This window comes from Saccharomycopsis crataegensis (assembly GCF_037102585.1).
Source record: "Saccharomycopsis crataegensis DNA, jcf7180000000073, whole genome shotgun sequence".
In the NCBI taxonomy this organism is placed as follows: domain Eukaryota; kingdom Fungi; phylum Ascomycota; class Saccharomycetes; order Ascoideales; family Saccharomycopsidaceae; genus Saccharomycopsis; species Saccharomycopsis crataegensis.
The window spans coordinates 1,794,762-1,813,508 of record NW_027043820.1 but is presented as its reverse complement, the minus strand read 5'-3'; the positions used below and the strand labels follow the sequence as shown (position 1 = coordinate 1,813,508).

Below are 18,747 nucleotides of genomic sequence, written 5' to 3'. Positions count from 1 at the left end.
AGTTATTGACAACTTATTTAAATCAACCCTTATTCATCAAATTGGCTTGTTACTTGACATATTGGAAATTTTAGAGCTCAATCCTAAAAAATTAGCTGTTTTTCTCAACAATATAGTCAATTTCATTCCTTTTAAACATTGAAAGAACTGTATGACGTTTTGAAAATGGCTCCATCCGAAAAAGACAATAAGAGTGAGCTTGCCACCGCCAAGCCAGAGATGAAGAAAGATTCTAAAAAGAAACAAGAGGTGGAAGAAGAATTATCTGAAGAAGATCAACAGTTAAAAGACAGTTTAGAAGCGATTGTAGAAAAGCTCAATGCTCCTGATGTTGCTTCTTACGATTCGTCTTTAGATCAATTGAAGAAGTACTTGAGAGAATCTACTTCTTCAATGACTGCCATTCCAAAGCCTTTGGTTTTCTTGCAGCCACATTACACTATATTAACTGAATTATATGATAAATGGACTGATAAGAAATTAAAGTCCAAGTTTGCAGATATATTATCTATCTTGGGTTCAAGTAACAAGAAAATGGATGCTTTAAAGTATAGATTATTATCATCTGAAGCTGACACTGCCGAATGGGGTCATGAATACGTTCGTCATTTAGCCCTCGAAATTGGAGAAGAATATGGTGAAAGATTGGAAAAAACAGAAGCAACTGATGATTTATTGAAGTTGGCTCTCGAAATTGTTCCATTTTTTCTCGAGCACAATGGGGAAGCTGATGCTGTTGATTTATTATTGGAAATAGAGGGTATTGAAAATTTACCAGACTATGTTGATAAAAACACCTATTCTAGAGTTTGTTTGTATATGGTGAGTTGTGTTCCATTATTAGCTCCGCCTGATGACCTAGCGTTCTTGAAGACCGCTTACAAGATTTACTTGGCCAACAATGAATTGCCACAAGCGTTAGCCTTGGCTATCAGACTCGATGATGAAAAACTAATCAGCAATGTTTTCACAGCCACAGAAGACGTGTCGGTTTGGAGACAATTGGGCTTTATTTTGGCTAGACAAAACTCTTCCTTCAAGCACGAAAATCAAGACATACAAGAAATCATTTCCAACTTGAAATTAAGTGAGTACTTCAAATACTTGGTGAAAGAATTGAACTTGTTAGATCCAAAAGTCCCTGAAGACTATTATAAATCACACTTGGAAAACAGTAGATTTGGTGAATCAGCATCTTCTGTTGATTCTGCTAAACAAAACTTGGCTTCCAATTTTGTTAACGCCTTCATTAATTTGGGTTATTCTAATGATAAAATTATTACTGAGGATGAAAATAAATCATATATTTACAAGACTAAAGGTTCTGGTATGCTCTCTACTACTGCTTCCATCGGTTCTATTTACCAATGGGATTCCAGCGATGGTTTGCAAGAGGCCGATAAATTTTTGTACTCTAATGAAGACGAAATCAAAGCTGGTGCTCTTTTGGCAATGGGTATTGCCTCTAATGGTGTCCATGATGATGTTGAAGCTTCATTTGTGTTGTTGAAAGATTATGTTACTTCTCAATCAAAATACTTGAGAGTTGCATCAATCATTGGTTTGGGTATATCGTTTGCTGGTTCGCAAAATGAGGCTATTTTGGAATTATTAATTCCTGTGATTGCTGATCAATCCACTTCTTTAGAAATCGTTTCCATTGCTGCATTGAGTTTGGGTCATATTTTCGTCGGAACTTCCAACGGTGAAATTGCCTCCACCATCTTGCAAGTATTCTTGGAAAGAGACTTGTCTGATTTCTCTAGTAAATGGGTGAAGCTTTTGTCGCTTGGTTTGGGTTTATTATACATTGGCTGTTATGACTCTATTGAAGAAGCTGTTGAGACCATCAGTGCCATTGAACATCCAATTGCTCAATCTTTACAGGTCTTGGTCACCGTCTGTGCCTTTGCTGGTACTGGTAATGTTTTACAAATTCAGAAGCTATTATCCTTGTGTCTTTCGAAGACTGAAGATGAAGAAAAAGAAGAAAGTGACGAGGAAAAAACTGAAGAAGAAAAATCAAAATCATCGGTTGATGATGAAGATGTGGATATGGTAGATGCGGAAAAGAAAGATGAAGATGAAAAGAAGGATGATTCTGAAGAAACCAAAAAATCCGAATTCAAAAAGGATGATAACCTCCAGGCTTATGCTGTTTTGGGTGTGGCAATGATTGCAATGGGAGAAGAAATTGGCCAGGATATGGTGTTGCGTCATTTTGGTCATTTGATGCATTACGGTAACCCAGTGATTAGAAGAGCTGTTCCATTGGCTATGGGTTTGGTGTCAGCTTCTGACCCACAAATGAAGGTGTATGATACTTTGTCAAGATACTCACACGATCAAGATATTGACGTTGCTGCTAATGCTATTTTCTCTATGGGTGTTGTTGGTGCTGGTACTAATAATGCTAGATTATCACAGTTGCTTAGACAATTGGCAAGCTATTATGTGAAATCTCCTGATTGTTTGTTCAACGTAAGATTATCTCAGGGTTTGTTGCATTTAGGTAAAGGTACCTTGTCTTTGAATCCTTTCAATACCGATAGACAGATATTGTCCAAGGTTAACTTGGCATCCCTTTTGACGACAAGTGTTTTATTCTTGAACCCTAAAGATTTTGTGTTGAGTGACTCCCATTACTTGTTGTATTATTTATCATCGGCCATCCATCCAAGAATGTTGGTTACCGTGGATGAAGATTTGAATCCAGTAAAGGTCAATGTCAGAGTCGGTCAAGCTGTTGATACTGTTGGCCAAGCTGGTAAGCCAAAGACCATTACCGGTTGGGTGACCCAAGAAACTCCTGTGTTGTTGAGCTATGGTGAAAGAGCAGAATTAGAAAACGATGAATACATTTCCTTTGCCAGTGCTTTAGAAGGCATTGTTATATTGAAGAAGAATCCAGATTATGTTGAACTTGAAAGTTGAGAAACCTGCATTCTTAATCTATTCTTTTTCATTTTTACGTTTTTACGTTTTTTTTTCCCTACTTTTATTTCACTATTAATAGTTTTTTTTTTATCATTATTATTCAGTATCAACCATAAAAATTTTAATAAAAAGAGAGACCATCAAACGGATGCTTTATGGACACAATAATTGTACAAATAACACAACCATAAGCAATCTAATATTACTGAGGTATAAAAAGCGATGGCCAGGGTGCTAAATCGAAACATACAAAAGGTATGTAAAAAAATAAACAAACGTAAATCTTAGACCAAGGAAAACAGAAGCGAAATCATTAAGCTAACAAAGAGAAGGGGAAAAAAACAACTCATACCTGAAAATGGAGTAAAACAAATTGATGATATTGAAGGGGGGGGGCAATCAGAAAACCAATACCAAGGTAGAAGAAGTCGGTTCAGCTGAAAGCTGAAAAAAAAAAAGTACATTAGCGAAAAATCATTTAATATAAATTATTAATTGCTGAGTTGCTTGAATAAAGCACTGTTGAGTTTTTCCAAAGAGTACGCTGGACCTAGACCATGACACTTTTCTGTGCCTTCCAAGGCTTCCATGACTAGAGCCATATCGATTTCATGTGCTGAATTAAGTTCCTCAAATTTATTAATGTAGTCCCACACAGCTTGCATCGTCAACAATCTACCACCATCAGTATCTGGATCAGCATAGATAAGCGCTTCTGTATTTGCTGATCCGTGCTTTATTGAAGTGTCAACAAGTGATTTATTGGGTTCGACACAAGGGAAAGTGAACTTTTGATCCACCGGTTCTCTTTGTGGTGGTTGTCTAAATGCTGAGAAGTCACCATCGTATACACTTGAAGAGTTTGGAGTTGGAATACTGTCATTAACCGGGGGTTTATTTTTGTTTTTGATGAGCATTTGATTTTCTGTAGTAATAATAATGTTCTTTAGCTTCAATTTTTCCAATTCTTCAAAAACCTTTTTTTTTTCTGCCTCACTTTCCTCTAGTTTTTTTTCTAGTTCCTTTAATTTCTGTTCTTTACGTTCTCTGAAAGCTCTTTGAGCAGCTCTGTTTTGCGACTTTCTTTTATCCACCACCATTTGCTGACCTTTTAAACGTGTATCTTCTTTGGAGTTTCTCTCAATGATGTTAGCGGATACATTGCTATTGTTTCCAGAAGCGGCAGCAGCAGCAACAATATCGGTATCACCTGGAAACAAATCCTTGTTGAGCTCCTCTTTTATTATACTCACTTCCTTTTGAGTTTCATTGATATTACTAATTAATTGGTTCAAAGACTGTGACATATTAGCTGCAGAATGATCCGGAGAGGCCAGGAAGGACCCGGATCCCAAGCTATGATTGTTGCTTAACTGTAGGTTCTCAATACTGAAAGGGTCTGAATTTTGAGCTAGAGGGTATTGTTGCTGTTGTTGTTCAGCAAACATCGTGCCATTATTGGTCGAGAATGATTGAAGATTAGCCGCACTGAGTTCCTGCTGGCCTGTGCCAGTGCCCTTGTTTCCTTGTAGATAATCATCCCAAAAATTGCTAGGAATAGATTCCATCTGATCCATATTCATATTAGTCTCTCTTTATGCCTTGGCGATATATGTGGCCTTATCAATGCGTTCAACCTTCACACAGACCGAATTCTTCTTCGAAGTGAAGGATTTTTGGCTCACCCTGGGGTTACCCGATGCACATGAAGCTACATCTTGAAACCTTATTACAAGAATGTTCATATATATATGTATACATTAAAAATAAATTTTAAACAATTGTTATGTAAAATGCAAAATAATTAAGAGGAAAAAAAATTATTAAATATCATGAGTATGGTTGTGTTAATGCAACAGCTGTGAAAAATAATCGAAAAAAAAAAGAACATAATTAAAAGATGTCTCCATTATATACTAAATGGAAATGAAGAGAACACTGGAGAAACCATGAGGCCTGAGAGAATGTTTAAGATTAGAAAAACATCAATGCAAAGAAAGTAAGAAGGGAGCTCAAGGAAAACATTTGAATGTTTGAGTTGGCAAGATCTTGGAAAGTCAAAGTGTTTGCACGGGAAGCTGTCAAAGTTTGGGTGCTAGTTGATCCTGATACTGATCCTGATACTGATCCTGAAACGGAAGTAGTCATACCTGCAGTTTTGGTAACCAAGACAGTGGATTTCTTACCCGAGGCACTACTAATGGTTGTGACAATGACCTGTGAAGTAACGGCGGAGTTGGAAGAAGAAGATGGGGTTAAGGTGGAAATGGTGCTGACTCCAGATTGGGTAGTAGTAGGGGTGGAGCCGGTCAAAGTAGAAGTGACTGTGGTTTGACACTTTTTGTCAGCGCATGAGACGATGGTAAATCTTTCAGTGGAAACGGTGGAGACAAGCATACTGGTAGAAGTGTAAGTGACGCAGGATGTGGTTTGAACATTGAAGGTTGTGATAACAACAACGGTACTAGGACCTCTTGAAGTATAGGTGGAAGTAACAGGCACAGAAGTAGTTAAAGTGACAACTGATTCACTGTAGCCGACAGAAAGATATGTACTGACAGACCCTTGGATGGCGGTCTCGACATTACCAGCAGAGTCAGTGACGGTTTCTGTCGAATAGATCGTGGTTTTAGAAGCATCAGTGTCGGTGTCGGTGTCGGTAGTGTCATCAATAGATGCACTAATGCCAACAGTGACATATGATGCAAACGAAATATTTATGACAAAAATTAGGTAAGTTAAAAGTACTGAGGCAATATTCATTTTTGATATAATGTAGTAATATTTTTGGTATCGCTGACTACTTGTGCTGTTATGGTAGAAGAGGTCCTAGTATGAATTGCGGTAAAGTGGCACTTTTGATTTTGAAGAATGTGCAAAACACTGGGATACACAAATTTGAATGAATTCTTTTGAGCAAAAAATGTGGAAGAAAAAAAATTGATTGATCATGATGGCAGTCTTTTCTTATATAAACCAAGGGCTCGTCTCATCTCATCACCGTGTAATCTCGTAGTGTGCATACGTATACCAAACACACGGACCCGGGAGTACATCTTCGTCTAAAATGACACCAGAACGCTTCTTCCAGGCACACCCAGTTGGACTGCTAAAAAAAGAAATGAAAGAATAGAAAAAAAAAATAAGAGAAGAAAAAAAAAGAGGACATGTTCCCCTTAGAATGAATGAGTTATTCATTAGGCGTCGTTTGCGCTGCATTGCGTGAACTGATCCGTCCGCAGCTACAAAGATGATTCTGAGATTGATGGCTGTTTAGTAAAAAAAAAAAGAGACGATATTATTATTATTATTTATAACAGTTTACTTCATTATCTATATTTTAGTACCTATCTCACCATTAGTAACGTATCACTATAAGACCTTTATTCTTCCACCTCAGACGCAGTGGGGCAGCACGGGGTGTTAATAACCCCCATGCATATATACATCATCACGTGTTGGTGGTTTTTCAAAGGTTTTCAGGCGGTGAGTCAACCTGAGCACAAGACAACCACTACTAGTGATAACGATTGAAAAGACAGATCTGTATAATATATAAATAAAGATGCCTCGGAAGTTCACAGTTAAGGTCCCAGCATCATCTGCTAACATCGGCCCAGGGTTCGATGTTTTGGGAATTGGTTTGAACTTGTTTCTTGAGTTGAATGTCAACATTGATCCATCCCACCCAAAACAGTCTGCCAACGATGCTTTCAACTGTAAGCTCACTTATGAGGGTGAAGGTGAAGAAGATGTCCCATTAGATCCTAACCAAAATTTGCTCACCAGAACAGCCTTGTATGTTCTCCGTTGTCACGAAATCAGAGATTTTCCTATTGGAACCCACGTTCATGTGAAAAATCCAATCCCATTGGGCAGAGGTCTTGGATCATCAGGAGCCGCGGTTGTTGCCGGGGTAATGTTGGCAAATGGTGTTGCTAACCTCAAATTATCAAAGAGTAGAATGCTTGACTTCTGTCTTATGATTGAAAGACATCCTGACAATATCACTGCGGCCATGATGGGTGGGTTTGTCGGCTCTTACTTACGTGAACTTAGTGCCTCTGAGTTGGAAAGAAAAGAGATCCCATTAGCCGAAGTGCTCCCACAACCTGCTGGAGGGTACGACACTGGGTTAACTCCTCCAATTCCTCCAATGAAAATCGGCCATCATATCAAGTATGACTGGTGCAAGGAGATCAAGTGTATTGCCATCATTCCAGATTTCGAAGTTTCTACCGCCAAGTCTCGTGGGGTTTTGCCTGGTGCCTATACCAGAAGTGACCTCGTGTTCAACTTGCAAAGATTAGCTGTGTTGACCACTGCTTTGACCAAATCTCCTCCAGATGCTGAACTCATTTATGCCGCTATGCAAGACAAAGTCCATCAACCATACAGAAAGACTTTGATCCCAGGTTTGAACGAAATTACCTCCTCCATCACTCCAAACACATACCCGGGCTTGTTGGGTATCTGTCTCTCTGGTGCTGGTCCAACTATCTTGGCTTTGGCCACTGATCACTTTGATGATATTGCCGCCGCCATCTTGAATATCTTTGAAAAAGAGAATATCACTTGTAAGTGGAAACTTTTAGAACCTGCTTATGATGGTGCTGTGATGGAAGAAGAATAAATTGTATATCATCAGTGTCTTTGACTCATTTATAGATTATTATTTTTTATTACTATGACTGTACTATCATTATTGTTATTAATACCATTATTATTATTATTATTATTATTATTACCCCCTCTTTCGCATTTTTGTCCCTAAAGATACATGGAAACAAGGGTTGACATGTTCAAGATTGGTAACGCGCGTTGTAAAACATCCATGCATGCACATCCAGACATACACTGCCACTGCCAGAAATTCAAGAATAAAGAAGAAAAAAAAAAGACAGGCAGCTCAATGATGAGGAAGTAGGCTCAAGAAACTGAAGACATCGGTATCGAAGAACAGGTTCTTTAATATCAATCTCTCCATTTTAAGTTGTTAATAGAAGCAAATATCTAGAGAAATGGTTGTGACATCGTTGACAGCGCTTTCTATGGCCACTATTGTGGGGTGTTGTAAGTATTGGATTGATGATAAGAAATGTTTATGAAATTACAGAACTGATATCATGGGGATGATGACGATATAAATGATAAAACTGGGAACAATCCAATAAAAATACTAACAGACCACGAATTGTTTAGATCTTGTATTTACAGGGAGTGGTGAAAGATTTAATTTTGGTGAGTTTTTGGAAACCACTTCTCCATATATGTGGGCGAACTTGGGGATTATTTCATGTATTGGCTTCAGTGTTATTGGGGCTGCTTGGGGGATCTTCGTCACTGGTTCCTCCATCATTGGGGCTGGTGTCAAGGCTCCAAGAATTACCACAAAGAATCTTATCTCCATTATTTTCTGTGAAGTTGTCGCTATTTACGGTCTTATCATGGCAATTGTCTACACTGCAAAATTGACCAATGCTTCAGCAGAATCGCTTTATAGTAAAGATAACTTGTATACTGGGTATTCGTTATTCTGGGGTGGCGTCACTGTTGGTTTGAGTAACTTGCTTTGTGGTATTTGTGTTGGTATCACTGGGTCCAACGCTGCGGTTGCCGATGCGGCAGATAGCTCATTGTTTGTCAAGATTTTGGTTATCGAAATTTTTGGTTCTGTGTTGGGATTGTTTGGGTTAATTGTTGGTTTGTTGATGGGAGGTAAGGCTAATGAATTTAGCTGAGCTATTCTTTGGTTTTATTGTTTGTATTGAGGTTTCTTTGAATGATATATTCCAATGAAGTTTAGATTGTTGTCCTAAAATTCGATCATGATCCTTAAATATCAAAAGACAAGGGGAATCTAAAAGCAACAGAGACACAAAATAAATAAAAAATGAAAGAAAATTGAAAAAACAAAAAAATGATAATTTACCAAAAAAGCCCTCGCTTGTGGAAGAGTTTTTGAAACCACTAAGTATGAAAGACCCCTCGCCAGACTTGTCCAACATTAAATCACCTTCTTTAACATTTATCGAGAGCTCGAAATCGAATAGATCAACAGTATAACAGAAGGTGACCTTTTTGTCCAACTAGCACTTATTAATTTGCAACTACAGAATTTCTCCTCATAAATGTTAATATTTTCTTTTTTTTTTTCCCCTCCATCTCCTTTTCATCTTTGCTTAATGGATTATAATTTTTTGATATATTCATTTTCTGTAGAAGAATCTCTACAATAATTTTTTGTCTTATTGATGATGCAAATGATGAACCCGTGGTGGTGTATAATATTAAACTAATCTACAAACCTTTTCTTAACATAACATGAAAAACCAAATAAAGCAAACAACGACAGAACAGAAGAACAAATAGAAGGAAATGAAAGAAAATCAAAAGCAGATTCCGAAAAAATAAAAAAAAAAAACAATTAGCTTTTTCTTTTTTTTTTATTTTTTTTTGTCAACCAGTTTGGTAAATGAAATAATCAAAGTCCATCCACCATATTGGCGAGAGATAATCATTCACTATCGGACCCATCAAAATTTCCTTGGCCTCTTGGATTGTAATCTCTGTCTTCATCTTCTTGCTCTTCGGCACCATAGTCATTCTCGGCGCGCTTGTCTTCGGTGTTGATATCCTCACAAACGTCAACCCAATCAGAGTACACATCGACAGGTGCACTCAACGCACTAATGGTTGTCTGGAAATTCTGGCCGCAAACCTTGCATTTAAGTGACCCAATAAGGGTTTTCTTGTCGAGCAGACAAATCACAGACTTTTCATGGTTACAGAAAAGACATGAGAAAGTGGCCTCAAGCTTTTGCTTGACCATCTTGGTCGGTTTTCTTGCAGACTTCTTCTTTGCCTATAACTAATGTTAGTACACATTTCCTAGCCTCTGGTATCATCTCAATCTCTTGTGATCAATAAAAATAGCACGAATACATCGTGCAAAACAATAGAGAAGAAGCGTTCCTCCTACTTGTTCAAACTATTCAACGTACCATTTTTTTTTTGTATTCTCAATCGATTTTCTATGATATTTCTGTGTCGCTATTAAAATAGTAATATGGGTTTATTGCTGGTTTTTTCATTAGAAAAATCGTTGGTGCGGTACCCGCCCATGCATGGGAATAAAAAAAAAAAAAAAAATTTTCTTTCAATGAGATGAGATCTGAAAAATATTTCTGTGACATCCACAACAGTTAGAAAACATCAAAAACTATCAAAGCTTTTGGATTTGTGATTGTTTATTGATATTTCGTCTTTGAAATATTTTCTTTTGTTGTTGTTTGTATTTTTTGAATATCTTCTGCAAAATGGCACCAAAGAGACAAACTAGAAGCGCCGCACAAAAGAGTGCTTCAAATACTCCTGTTAAGGCACCAAAGGCCTCAACTGCTGATAAAGAAGGAAAGACCGCTGGAACTCCTAAGAAGTCTGCGAAGTCCCAACCAGCAACTCCAAAGCAAACACCATCCAAAAAGGCTGATCTTTCAAAGAAGACTCCTGCTAAAAAAACCCCAGCTAAAAAGGCCGAAACTCCAAAGAAGACCCCAGCCAAAGCTCAAACTCCGAAGAAAACTCCAACCAAGAAGGCTCAAACTCCAAAGAAAACTCCAGCTAAAAAGGCCGAAACTTCAAAGAAGACCCCAGCCAAAGCTCAAACTCCAAAATCCAATAATTCTTCAAAAACCAAGTCAGAAAATACCAGTGCTCTCGTTTCTAATAAGATATTACAAACTGCTATTGATGAATTGATTAAATTTAATGAAAGACAGTCTGGGGAAAAAGAAGATGAAAACAAGCAAAGTTTGTTTGATGGAGAAGACGATGAAGCTTTGTTGAAAAAGGAACTTGATGTGGTTATTCAATTCAAAAAATTCTTGGGCTCCAACCCATCCTTGAAACCAAGATTAATCAAATTGAACAATTCTTTATACGATACTAAGAATGAAGCTCTTAAAATCTGTTTGATCATTAGAGATGATATCATTAAGACTGAGGACCAATTGGAAAAAATTGAACAGGCCAATATCCCATTCTTAGAGAAGATCATCCCAGTGAAAGAACTTTACAAAGATCACAAGACTTTTGACCAAAAGAGACAATTGTGGAACAGTTATGACTTGTTTTTAGCTGATGAAGGGGCTATCACCAACTTGCCAGCCGTTCTTGGTAAACAATTCTACGGTTCTTCCAAGATCCCAGTCCCAGTCAAGATCATTTCTTCAGCCTCATTGAAAAACAACACCAATCAATTCTCTATTGAAACTACCAAGAACCAAATTCAAAAAGTGTTGGACTCCACCACTTATTTTGTCCCAGTGGCCAGTAACGTTCGTGTTAGCGTCGGTAATATTTCTACCAATGACAAGAAACAGCTTGTTGATAACTTGAGTGTTATATTAAACCACTTCGAAACCTCTAAATTCAATAATGGAAGTGAGAATGCCATCAGATCGATATTTTTGAAACTTAGAACCTCTCCTGCTTTGCCACTATACTACGACAAGACATTATACTTGTCAAAGGCTGACATTGCTGGGGAAGAATCTGCTGAAAAGACTACTAAGGGCGAAGACCAAGTTGAAACTGAAAAGGAATACGTTGTGGGTAGTGAGGCTGTTATTGCTAAGGGTGTCAAGTTATCTAAATTCGAACAAGGTTTGTTGGAATTGGGTCAATTTGAAGAAGCTCCAGAATTCATCGAAAAGAAGGTAAAACAAAATGCAAAAAAAGAAAAGATGATGCAAAAATTGGAAAATAAGAAGAGAAAGGCTGAACAAGAAACTGAGAAAGAAGCTTCTGTTTCTAAACCAAAATCAAAGAAGAAGAAAACTAAAGCCTGAATTTCTCTGTTTGTGGGCATTAGGTGTGTTAAATTAGTTCTGTATATTTCTAGCTATAACTCTTTTTTTTTCCTTTCTCTTTTTTTTCTACTCTCTACGTGTTTAATTCATATCAATAGATTCGCTTGTGTATCGATCATATTATATTATCATTAGCCATTACTCGTACGTAAGTTTATTTTAGATAACCTCTTTTTGGTATCCAGTGGAAGTGTTGGTCAATCTCCTCAAATATAAACTTTTCTGTTTATTTGAGGCCTAACTGACTTGAAGGAACTCTCAAATATATTCTTGGTTGATTTAGCTAAAGGAGAGCTAGGATTACTCAAGTCCCAGTCTATTGGACCGAAACTTGGATTTTTCTTGGCATTATCAGCTTGCTTGTTAATGTCACTAGCAACTGATGTATCATCAGCATAATATTTCAAAAATGCAGTACTTTGATTATCATTGTCAACGTTGCTGGACCCAGAAAAACTTTCACTAGAATCTCGACGTCTCAAAGCCGATATTGAGCTTTGACGTCTAAGATTATGCGATTGTAACGATTTTATTTTTTCACGAGAGCCATAACCTAACTCACCAAACACGTTAGAGTAACTTTCTGATCTTTGTCTTCTCCTAAGTTTATAATTGATTCTAGCAGCAGGGCTCAATCTATCACTTATCAAAGGTGAATTGTCTTTCATATTAAACTCTTCCTCCGAGTAATTATCAGAATTTATTGGTGAATTAACGAATGCTAATGGAACTCCTGATTTTCCATCACTGTTAGATATTAATTTTGATCTAAGCTCCAAGATCGCTCTATCAAGAATAAATTCCACACCACAATGGTTGTTAATGATTCCAATCTTTTGCCAAGTGGAGCGAGCCCCTCTGACTGCGGCATCCAATATATATTCTGGAGTAGGATTACTCAATAATTTGTTCAACTCGGTGATTCTTAAATCGGGTAGGATTGTAATATCGCCAGAGTATCTTTGGGTTAAAACTGATGTCAACTTCTTCGACAAATTTCTAGCAACACCGACTTCCTGACTAATTTCAAGATAATGAATAAACTCTGACGTGAAATAATTATAAACACTATTGAAGTAGCTTTTGATCTTAGCACTCAATTCAAGCTCAATCTCTCCTCCAGTGCACGCCAATGAAAGTTTCAAGAATGGAGTAACGTGGGGGTTCACTTGGCAGGCGATAATATGATCAACATTGAACATTTCCGATAGTCGAGTGATAGGCAAGTCATTATCCACTGACCCATCAACAAAACGGACCGATATATGATTCCACTCTCTAATAGTTCCATAGACTGGGTCCTTTTCATAAATAATTGTGGAAGGAAACACCCCTGGTAGGGCACAAGAAGCACAAACGGCCGACCAAATCAAGACATTTGGAGAAGTTATATAATTCAAGAGGCTTGGCTGTTCATGGAAGCTTGCGGGAGATACTGTCACATTAAGAATCCTTCCAGTCCTATTATAAGCTTCACGAAAAGTCAAATCACCCAAAAAGTTTTTCATTGTTTCGATCAAGTAAGCATTGTTAAACCAATTTCCAGTCCTGAGAAACCTTAATGGATTAGCAAAAAGTGATAGTTTTGAGTTTTCTTCTCCAGGCTTCTGGGGTTCAGTGAAAATAATAAACTCCTGCCGTAGTACATCCGCTAATAAGCTGCTGATTTCCAGAGAGTTATGAACCAGGAGAATACTCGCCACAATGGCCCCAGCAGAGCTTCCTGAAATAATCTTGGGTAATAAATCTTGTTCTAACAACGTCGCAATCACACCAATATGAATTAATCCATAACATCCGCCGCCACTTAAAACAAGAGCGGTTCTGCCAATGGCTTTTCTGGTTTGGATTAACATTCCCAAAATATATCGGTTATCAAGACCAGTGTTATCTTCCAAGAGGCATTTAAGTGAGACTTCACATTCGTGTAGATATTCTTCGATCAACTTTTTGGTTCCCACATAACTATGTCTATAATTATTGACATTCCCAATGTTGCCAATATTTCTATTCCAAGTTGTTCGTATTAGATATAGTAGTTTCTTGTAGTCTTTTGTTGCCCTGGTATGTCTGATTTGATTAAGCCTTAGACTTATCAATTCATAATCATAAAGATCTGACACTGGGTTTTGTTTCCATTCTTCATTTCCCAACAACTCGTCCAACTTTAACGAAATCTCTTTCCACTCTTCGTACGAGGTAGCAATCTTCTGTTGAGCAATCAACGCGTCAATAATGGCTTCTGATTCTGTAGGTGGTCCCAAAAACTGCTTGGCAATCGGCAATATCCTCAACACATTAGAAGCCAACCGCAACCCAAAGTTGAGAGCAAGCCCTACGTTCCCCAACAATCCTCTCTCTTGATCATGCGCTTTAGATACGGTAGTGGATGTGTTGATTATTGATACGTGATGATTTGTATTGTGAAGCCGCATGAGCTTCTGGGTGATTGTTATGGGCAAATCATTTGTAGGCATTTTTTGGGGCTCAATATATATATATATATATATATTACGTTTGGTGGGAAGCTGTGGTTGATTCGAGGCTTCTTGTTCTTCTTCCCCAACTGCAATAAAACAAGAAAAGAAAAAGGTTCGATGGATGCGATGATACCAGAAGCGTGGGTCCAACAAGAAACGTAAATCAAGAAAGAAAGCAAAAATGAATTAAAAAATTTAATTGCGGAAAGCCTAACAGTTATAGGGACTCCTAGAATTTTTTTTTCTCTCAAAGGTAAAAGAAATGAAGAATCGAAATATGGTGTTTGAATTGATGGCCGATATTGCTTGTTTACATCATAATTTTTGTTACTGGCGCAGTCATGTGCGGCGAAAATGAGGAGTCAGTCATCTTTCCTCTTGGATTATCAGCAATGACATCGATTATTGGCTAAACCTTGAGCCATTCCCTTTAATCAGTTACTTCTAGATTCATTTTTATGATATTACCTATATTGGTAATATAATACTAATTTCAATCACATTAATAGAAGTGTTGCTAAGAGCGAGAAAGAGTAGGTTGCAATGAGAAGAAAAAGTAAACGAGAAAAAGTAAAGAAGATCAAAAGTAAAAGAAAAGAGAAAGACGAAGACGAAGACGAAGACAAAAAGTAAAGAGAAAGAAGAAAGAAGAAAATGATCCTTTTTTTTTTCTTTTCGTTACTTTTTTTTCAAGAGATCTTCATAATTGGTCAAATAAATTGAGTATCCTTCTATAGAGAATATTGTTACTATCCTTGAACCACTATATGTATCAAAACTCGGATTTGAGTACCATGATAATCATCTATTTTTTGTCACCGTTTTGAGTGTTACATGGTTAAGGACATGATTAGAATAATCCATATCAATTAAAGGTAATAAATATTGCCCTATAATGTCACCATGCAGGATACCAGAAGTAAACGACAACAACTGTAAGATGCCCCATCAATTCAAGCAGTGTTGGATATTATCACAATATGGAGCCCCAATGATAAGTAGTATTATGCTCAAAGCGCAACAGCTTCTTAGACCTGGTAGCTTTTCGTCTAATTATGATTCAGTTTGATGCTTGTTAGCTGAGATCTATTTTCATATATAGTAATTCTGCAACCGACACGCATAGACGGAAATGTGCCACAAAGCCAAAATAATTTTGTGTATGTTGAGAACATAAAAATAAAAGGACAGAGCAAAATAAAATGAGAAACATTGCTCATCTGTAGGCCCCTTGATTTTTTGTCGCCTTTCATTCTTGTGGAAATCCAATCGACAGAAAAGAAAGTGTCATAAAAGACAAAACACACACATACACACACGATACAAAAAAAAAAAAAAGTCAATAGATATCTATTATTTGTGATCCATAGTGAAAGTAGAAATGACCATTTCAACTTCGATCCAATCTGAAAGGGAGACGGGTATTCATGTTATAGATACTACTGCCATGGACACTACCTGTGAGCCATTAACTACTCCAAAACATGTTTACACCACCCAGTTTGAAAAAGATTTATCTTTAATTCAGGATCACTTGCTTCCAAATATCAAATTAGAAAAATTTTCTTATGAAGGTTACGATCATGTAACTTGGTATGTTTCTAATTCCAAACAAGCTTCCGCGTATTTCATCACTTGTTTAGGATTCAAGCCATTGGCCTATAAGGGTTTGGAAACTGGTTCTCGAGCCATCTGTTGCCATGTAGTCACTAATGGTAAAGCTATCTTTCAGTTCGTGTCTCCATTAAGGAGTGAATTCAAGGCAAACAAAGAGTATGATGAGCAAGTTAAAGAGATCAACAACTTCATTGTCACACATGGTGATGGCGCTAAAGATGTGGCCTTCACTGTGGATGATGTGGACACGATTTTTTCAACAGCTATTGAAAATGGGGCAAAGGCTATTGAATATCCAGAAACTATTAATGACGAATTTGGATCAGTTAGAATTGCAAAAGTTGGGATTTTTGGTGATACTACCCATACTCTTGTAAACAGAAGTGATTATATAGGACCATTTTTGCCTGGTTATTTAGATATCGGAGAAAGCAATGTTTTCAATACTTTCAGCTCTGATTTAATTAATTCTCTTCCAAAAGTTGATCTAATTAGAATTGATCATTGTGTTCAAAATCAAGGGTGGAACAAAATGGATGAATCTTGTGAATTTTACGCTAAAGCTTTCGGGTTCCATAGGTTTTGGTCAGTTGATGAGCGAGATGTTAGCACAGAGTACTCTGCTTTAAAATCTATTGTCATGGCTGCAAATAATGATGTTGTCAAGATGCCAATCAATGAGCCAGCCAAGGGGAAATTTAAATCTCAAATTGAAGAGTTCATTGATTACTACAATGGACCGGGAGTACAACATATTGCCATTTTAACTGATGATATAATCTCTGCTATTTCTGCCATGAAGCAAAGAGGTTGTGAATTTATTGAAGTTCCGGACAAATATTACGATGATCTCAGAAAAAGATTAGGCCATTCAAATATGCAAATATTGCAACCATTAGAAGAAATCCAAAAGCTAGGAATTCTTGTCGATTTTGATGATAACGGATATCTTTTGCAATTGTTTACCAAGCCTTTGGTTGTTAGACCAACTGTGTTTGTTGAAGTAATTGAGCGTCATAACCATAATGGATTTGGGGCTGGAAACTTCAAAGCTCTATTTGAGACTATTGAGCATGAACAGAAAGCTCGTGGTAATCTTACAAGTGAGGATATTGAATGATTTGGTATTTTTGATATTTGATTTCTTTTTGCTTTCAAAAAGAAGATGATTTAGATAATAGTTCAAATCCATAGATTCATAATTTTTTCTCCTCTCTCTTTTCTTTTGATTCAATTGTTCATGAATAATTATATATATTGAGGTTTGTAAAAGAGGTAAATGAAAGAATATTTAGAAATAAATAGAGAAAAATCATTTTTCCAAACAAGATACTTATTCTTTTCCTAATAAATCAAATAAGAAGTCTAAAGTTCTAACATCATCATCACCGTTATCATCGTTAGACATGAGTATATCACTTATCGTAACAATTTCTTCGAAAGTATCATTTACCTTCCTACCATTCCATATTCTGCTTTGGTAATAATCATCTTTGCAAACCTTTTGAGTCATAAAATCAAATTTTGTTGTTGCATTTGTTTCCTATGAAAAAGTTAGTTAAATGTCTTCCTACATGGCGCTATACAAATATGTCACCAACTCACGTCATAACAATATTTCTGACAAGAGCTTTTCAATTTCTTTGAAAAATAGCAATTACAAAATTTTGCATAACTTTCATTGTTATTAACACAATCTGTGATCTCCTTTTCCATATCGTGGTAACAATTATTGAAACCTTCAGTCTAGTGGTGGAAGTTAGTTATATTCCTTTCAAAAAATCAATTTTTATAATACATACACAGGAATCAAAGAAGCCAAGTTTTGCAGCGAGGCTTTTGAGTTTTTTGGCAATTGTTTCCGGATGAGATAATATTGTTAAATCTTCCGACTCGTCGTAATCTAAAATAATGTTGATATTTTCGGATTGACAAGCTTTGGCGGTAAATTCATCGAACACTTGGATGAATTCCTGAAGACTTTGTAAGTAAAAATATTCCTGACTACCGAGGAAACAGAATAAAATGATGCAAACATACATGATTATTGATGTATTTCTTTATACAATCTTCGGAGGCTAGTTGGTATACTATGCAATTACAAGAGTCTTCACCTAGATCCATCACACAGTTAAACCACCCAGAATTGGTAAACAACTCTTTGAAACATGTATCAAGCCGCCTTTCCTGTAAATGAGGTTAATTTTCAGTAAAATATAAATTTATTTATTTATTGTTTTCTTTTTGGGCAATAAGCATTCAAAGAGTTTTTATACTAACTGTTTCTGGGGAAATAACAGGAAAATTTATGAAGATTCCTTGCTTTTTACTCGAATTGATGTAATAATCAGGAGAAATCACATCAACGACTGATGCTGATATCAAGTTGTTTGTGAGAAGAACGATGGAAATAATAAGTTGGATCCACATGGTATTGATAGATACTTTGGTATTGTTGGAATGGCGAATTTATCAAATGAGAACAGAAAACAGAATATTTCAAATGAGTTTTTAAAGTGATTTTCTGAGCACTAAATGTGGTTTACACAGATACAAAAAAAAACAAAAAATTATATTTAACCATTCTCCATGGTTCTGCGTGTAATTATTCTATACATTTCAATGCTTTATCTTATACGGAAGGAAACTTAAAACTCGTGTGAAAATCACTATCTGATGTCACAAATGGAATTCATAATTCATACAATGAACCAAATGGAATGTACAACTGACAGTCACCGTTTGCAGTACCAAAATTATTGGTTCAGATTTCCATATATAAGACATGATAAGATGTCCCGCACATCTTTTTATGTGATCAAAAGAGAAAATTACAGATC

General features: G+C 36.6%; 11 protein-coding genes across 11 annotated transcripts; 6 read left to right on the top strand and 5 right to left on the bottom strand. All coding sequences in view use genetic code 12, as the record gives it.

The window, feature by feature from the left end:
- Positions 1 to 165: 165 nt before the first annotated feature.
- On the top strand, positions 166 to 2,934 carry RPN1 (proteasome regulatory particle base subunit RPN1; the record flags this gene model as incomplete). The annotated part of the gene is made up of 1 exon (XM_064995143.1): positions 166 to 2,934. One exon carries the CDS (start codon positions 166 to 168, stop codon positions 2,932 to 2,934), a length of 2,769 nt encoding a protein of 922 aa, XP_064851215.1.
- A 225-nt stretch (positions 2,935 to 3,159) lies between these two features.
- Positions 3,160 to 3,378, top strand: DASC09_015390 (uncharacterized protein; the record flags this gene model as incomplete). Its single annotated transcript, XM_064995142.1, has 2 exons — positions 3,160 to 3,192; positions 3,226 to 3,378. 2 exons carry the CDS (start codon positions 3,160 to 3,162, stop codon positions 3,376 to 3,378), a joined length of 186 nt encoding a protein of 61 aa, XP_064851214.1.
- Positions 3,379 to 3,428: 50 nt separating this feature from the next.
- On the bottom strand, positions 3,429 to 4,520 carry DASC09_015380 (bZIP transcription factor; the record flags this gene model as incomplete). Its single annotated transcript, XM_064995141.1, has 1 exon — positions 3,429 to 4,520. The coding sequence occupies one exon, from the start codon at positions 4,518 to 4,520 to the stop codon at positions 3,429 to 3,431; it is 1,092 nt and encodes a 363-aa protein (XP_064851213.1).
- Positions 4,521 to 4,911: 391 nt separating this feature from the next.
- On the bottom strand, positions 4,912 to 5,700 carry DASC09_015370 (uncharacterized protein; the record flags this gene model as incomplete). The annotated part of the gene is made up of 1 exon (XM_064995140.1): positions 4,912 to 5,700. One exon carries the CDS (start codon positions 5,698 to 5,700, stop codon positions 4,912 to 4,914), a length of 789 nt encoding a protein of 262 aa, XP_064851212.1.
- An 802-nt stretch (positions 5,701 to 6,502) lies between these two features.
- Positions 6,503 to 7,570, top strand: THR1 (homoserine kinase; the record flags this gene model as incomplete). The annotated part of the gene is made up of 1 exon (XM_064995139.1): positions 6,503 to 7,570. One exon carries the CDS (start codon positions 6,503 to 6,505, stop codon positions 7,568 to 7,570), a length of 1,068 nt encoding a protein of 355 aa, XP_064851211.1.
- Positions 7,571 to 7,958: 388 nt separating this feature from the next.
- Positions 7,959 to 8,678, top strand: VMA16 (H(+)-transporting V0 sector ATPase subunit c''; the record flags this gene model as incomplete). The annotated part of the gene is made up of 2 exons (XM_064995138.1): positions 7,959 to 8,010; positions 8,140 to 8,678. 2 exons carry the CDS (start codon positions 7,959 to 7,961, stop codon positions 8,676 to 8,678), a joined length of 591 nt encoding a protein of 196 aa, XP_064851210.1.
- A 776-nt stretch (positions 8,679 to 9,454) lies between these two features.
- Positions 9,455 to 9,944, bottom strand: ELF1 (Elf1p; the record flags this gene model as incomplete). Its single annotated transcript, XM_064995137.1, has 2 exons — positions 9,455 to 9,802; positions 9,942 to 9,944. The coding sequence occupies 2 exons, from the start codon at positions 9,942 to 9,944 to the stop codon at positions 9,455 to 9,457; spliced, it is 351 nt and encodes a 116-aa protein (XP_064851209.1).
- Positions 9,945 to 10,256: 312 nt separating this feature from the next.
- Positions 10,257 to 11,789, top strand: CIC1 (Cic1p; the record flags this gene model as incomplete). The annotated part of the gene is made up of 1 exon (XM_064995136.1): positions 10,257 to 11,789. One exon carries the CDS (start codon positions 10,257 to 10,259, stop codon positions 11,787 to 11,789), a length of 1,533 nt encoding a protein of 510 aa, XP_064851208.1.
- Positions 11,790 to 12,016: 227 nt separating this feature from the next.
- Positions 12,017 to 14,287, bottom strand: DASC09_015320 (triacylglycerol lipase; the record flags this gene model as incomplete). The annotated part of the gene is made up of 1 exon (XM_064995135.1): positions 12,017 to 14,287. The coding sequence occupies one exon, from the start codon at positions 14,285 to 14,287 to the stop codon at positions 12,017 to 12,019; it is 2,271 nt and encodes a 756-aa protein (XP_064851207.1).
- A 1,384-nt stretch (positions 14,288 to 15,671) lies between these two features.
- On the top strand, positions 15,672 to 17,027 carry DASC09_015310 (4-hydroxyphenylpyruvate dioxygenase family protein; the record flags this gene model as incomplete). The annotated part of the gene is made up of 1 exon (XM_064995134.1): positions 15,672 to 17,027. One exon carries the CDS (start codon positions 15,672 to 15,674, stop codon positions 17,025 to 17,027), a length of 1,356 nt encoding a protein of 451 aa, XP_064851206.1.
- Positions 17,028 to 17,240: 213 nt separating this feature from the next.
- DASC09_015300 (uncharacterized protein) lies at positions 17,241 to 18,337 on the bottom strand (the record flags this gene model as incomplete). Its single annotated transcript, XM_064995133.1, has 5 exons — positions 17,241 to 17,450; positions 17,513 to 17,653; positions 17,710 to 17,880; positions 17,948 to 18,094; positions 18,188 to 18,337. 5 exons carry the CDS (start codon positions 18,335 to 18,337, stop codon positions 17,241 to 17,243), a joined length of 819 nt encoding a protein of 272 aa, XP_064851205.1.
- Between the last annotated feature and the right edge of the window lie 410 nt (positions 18,338 to 18,747).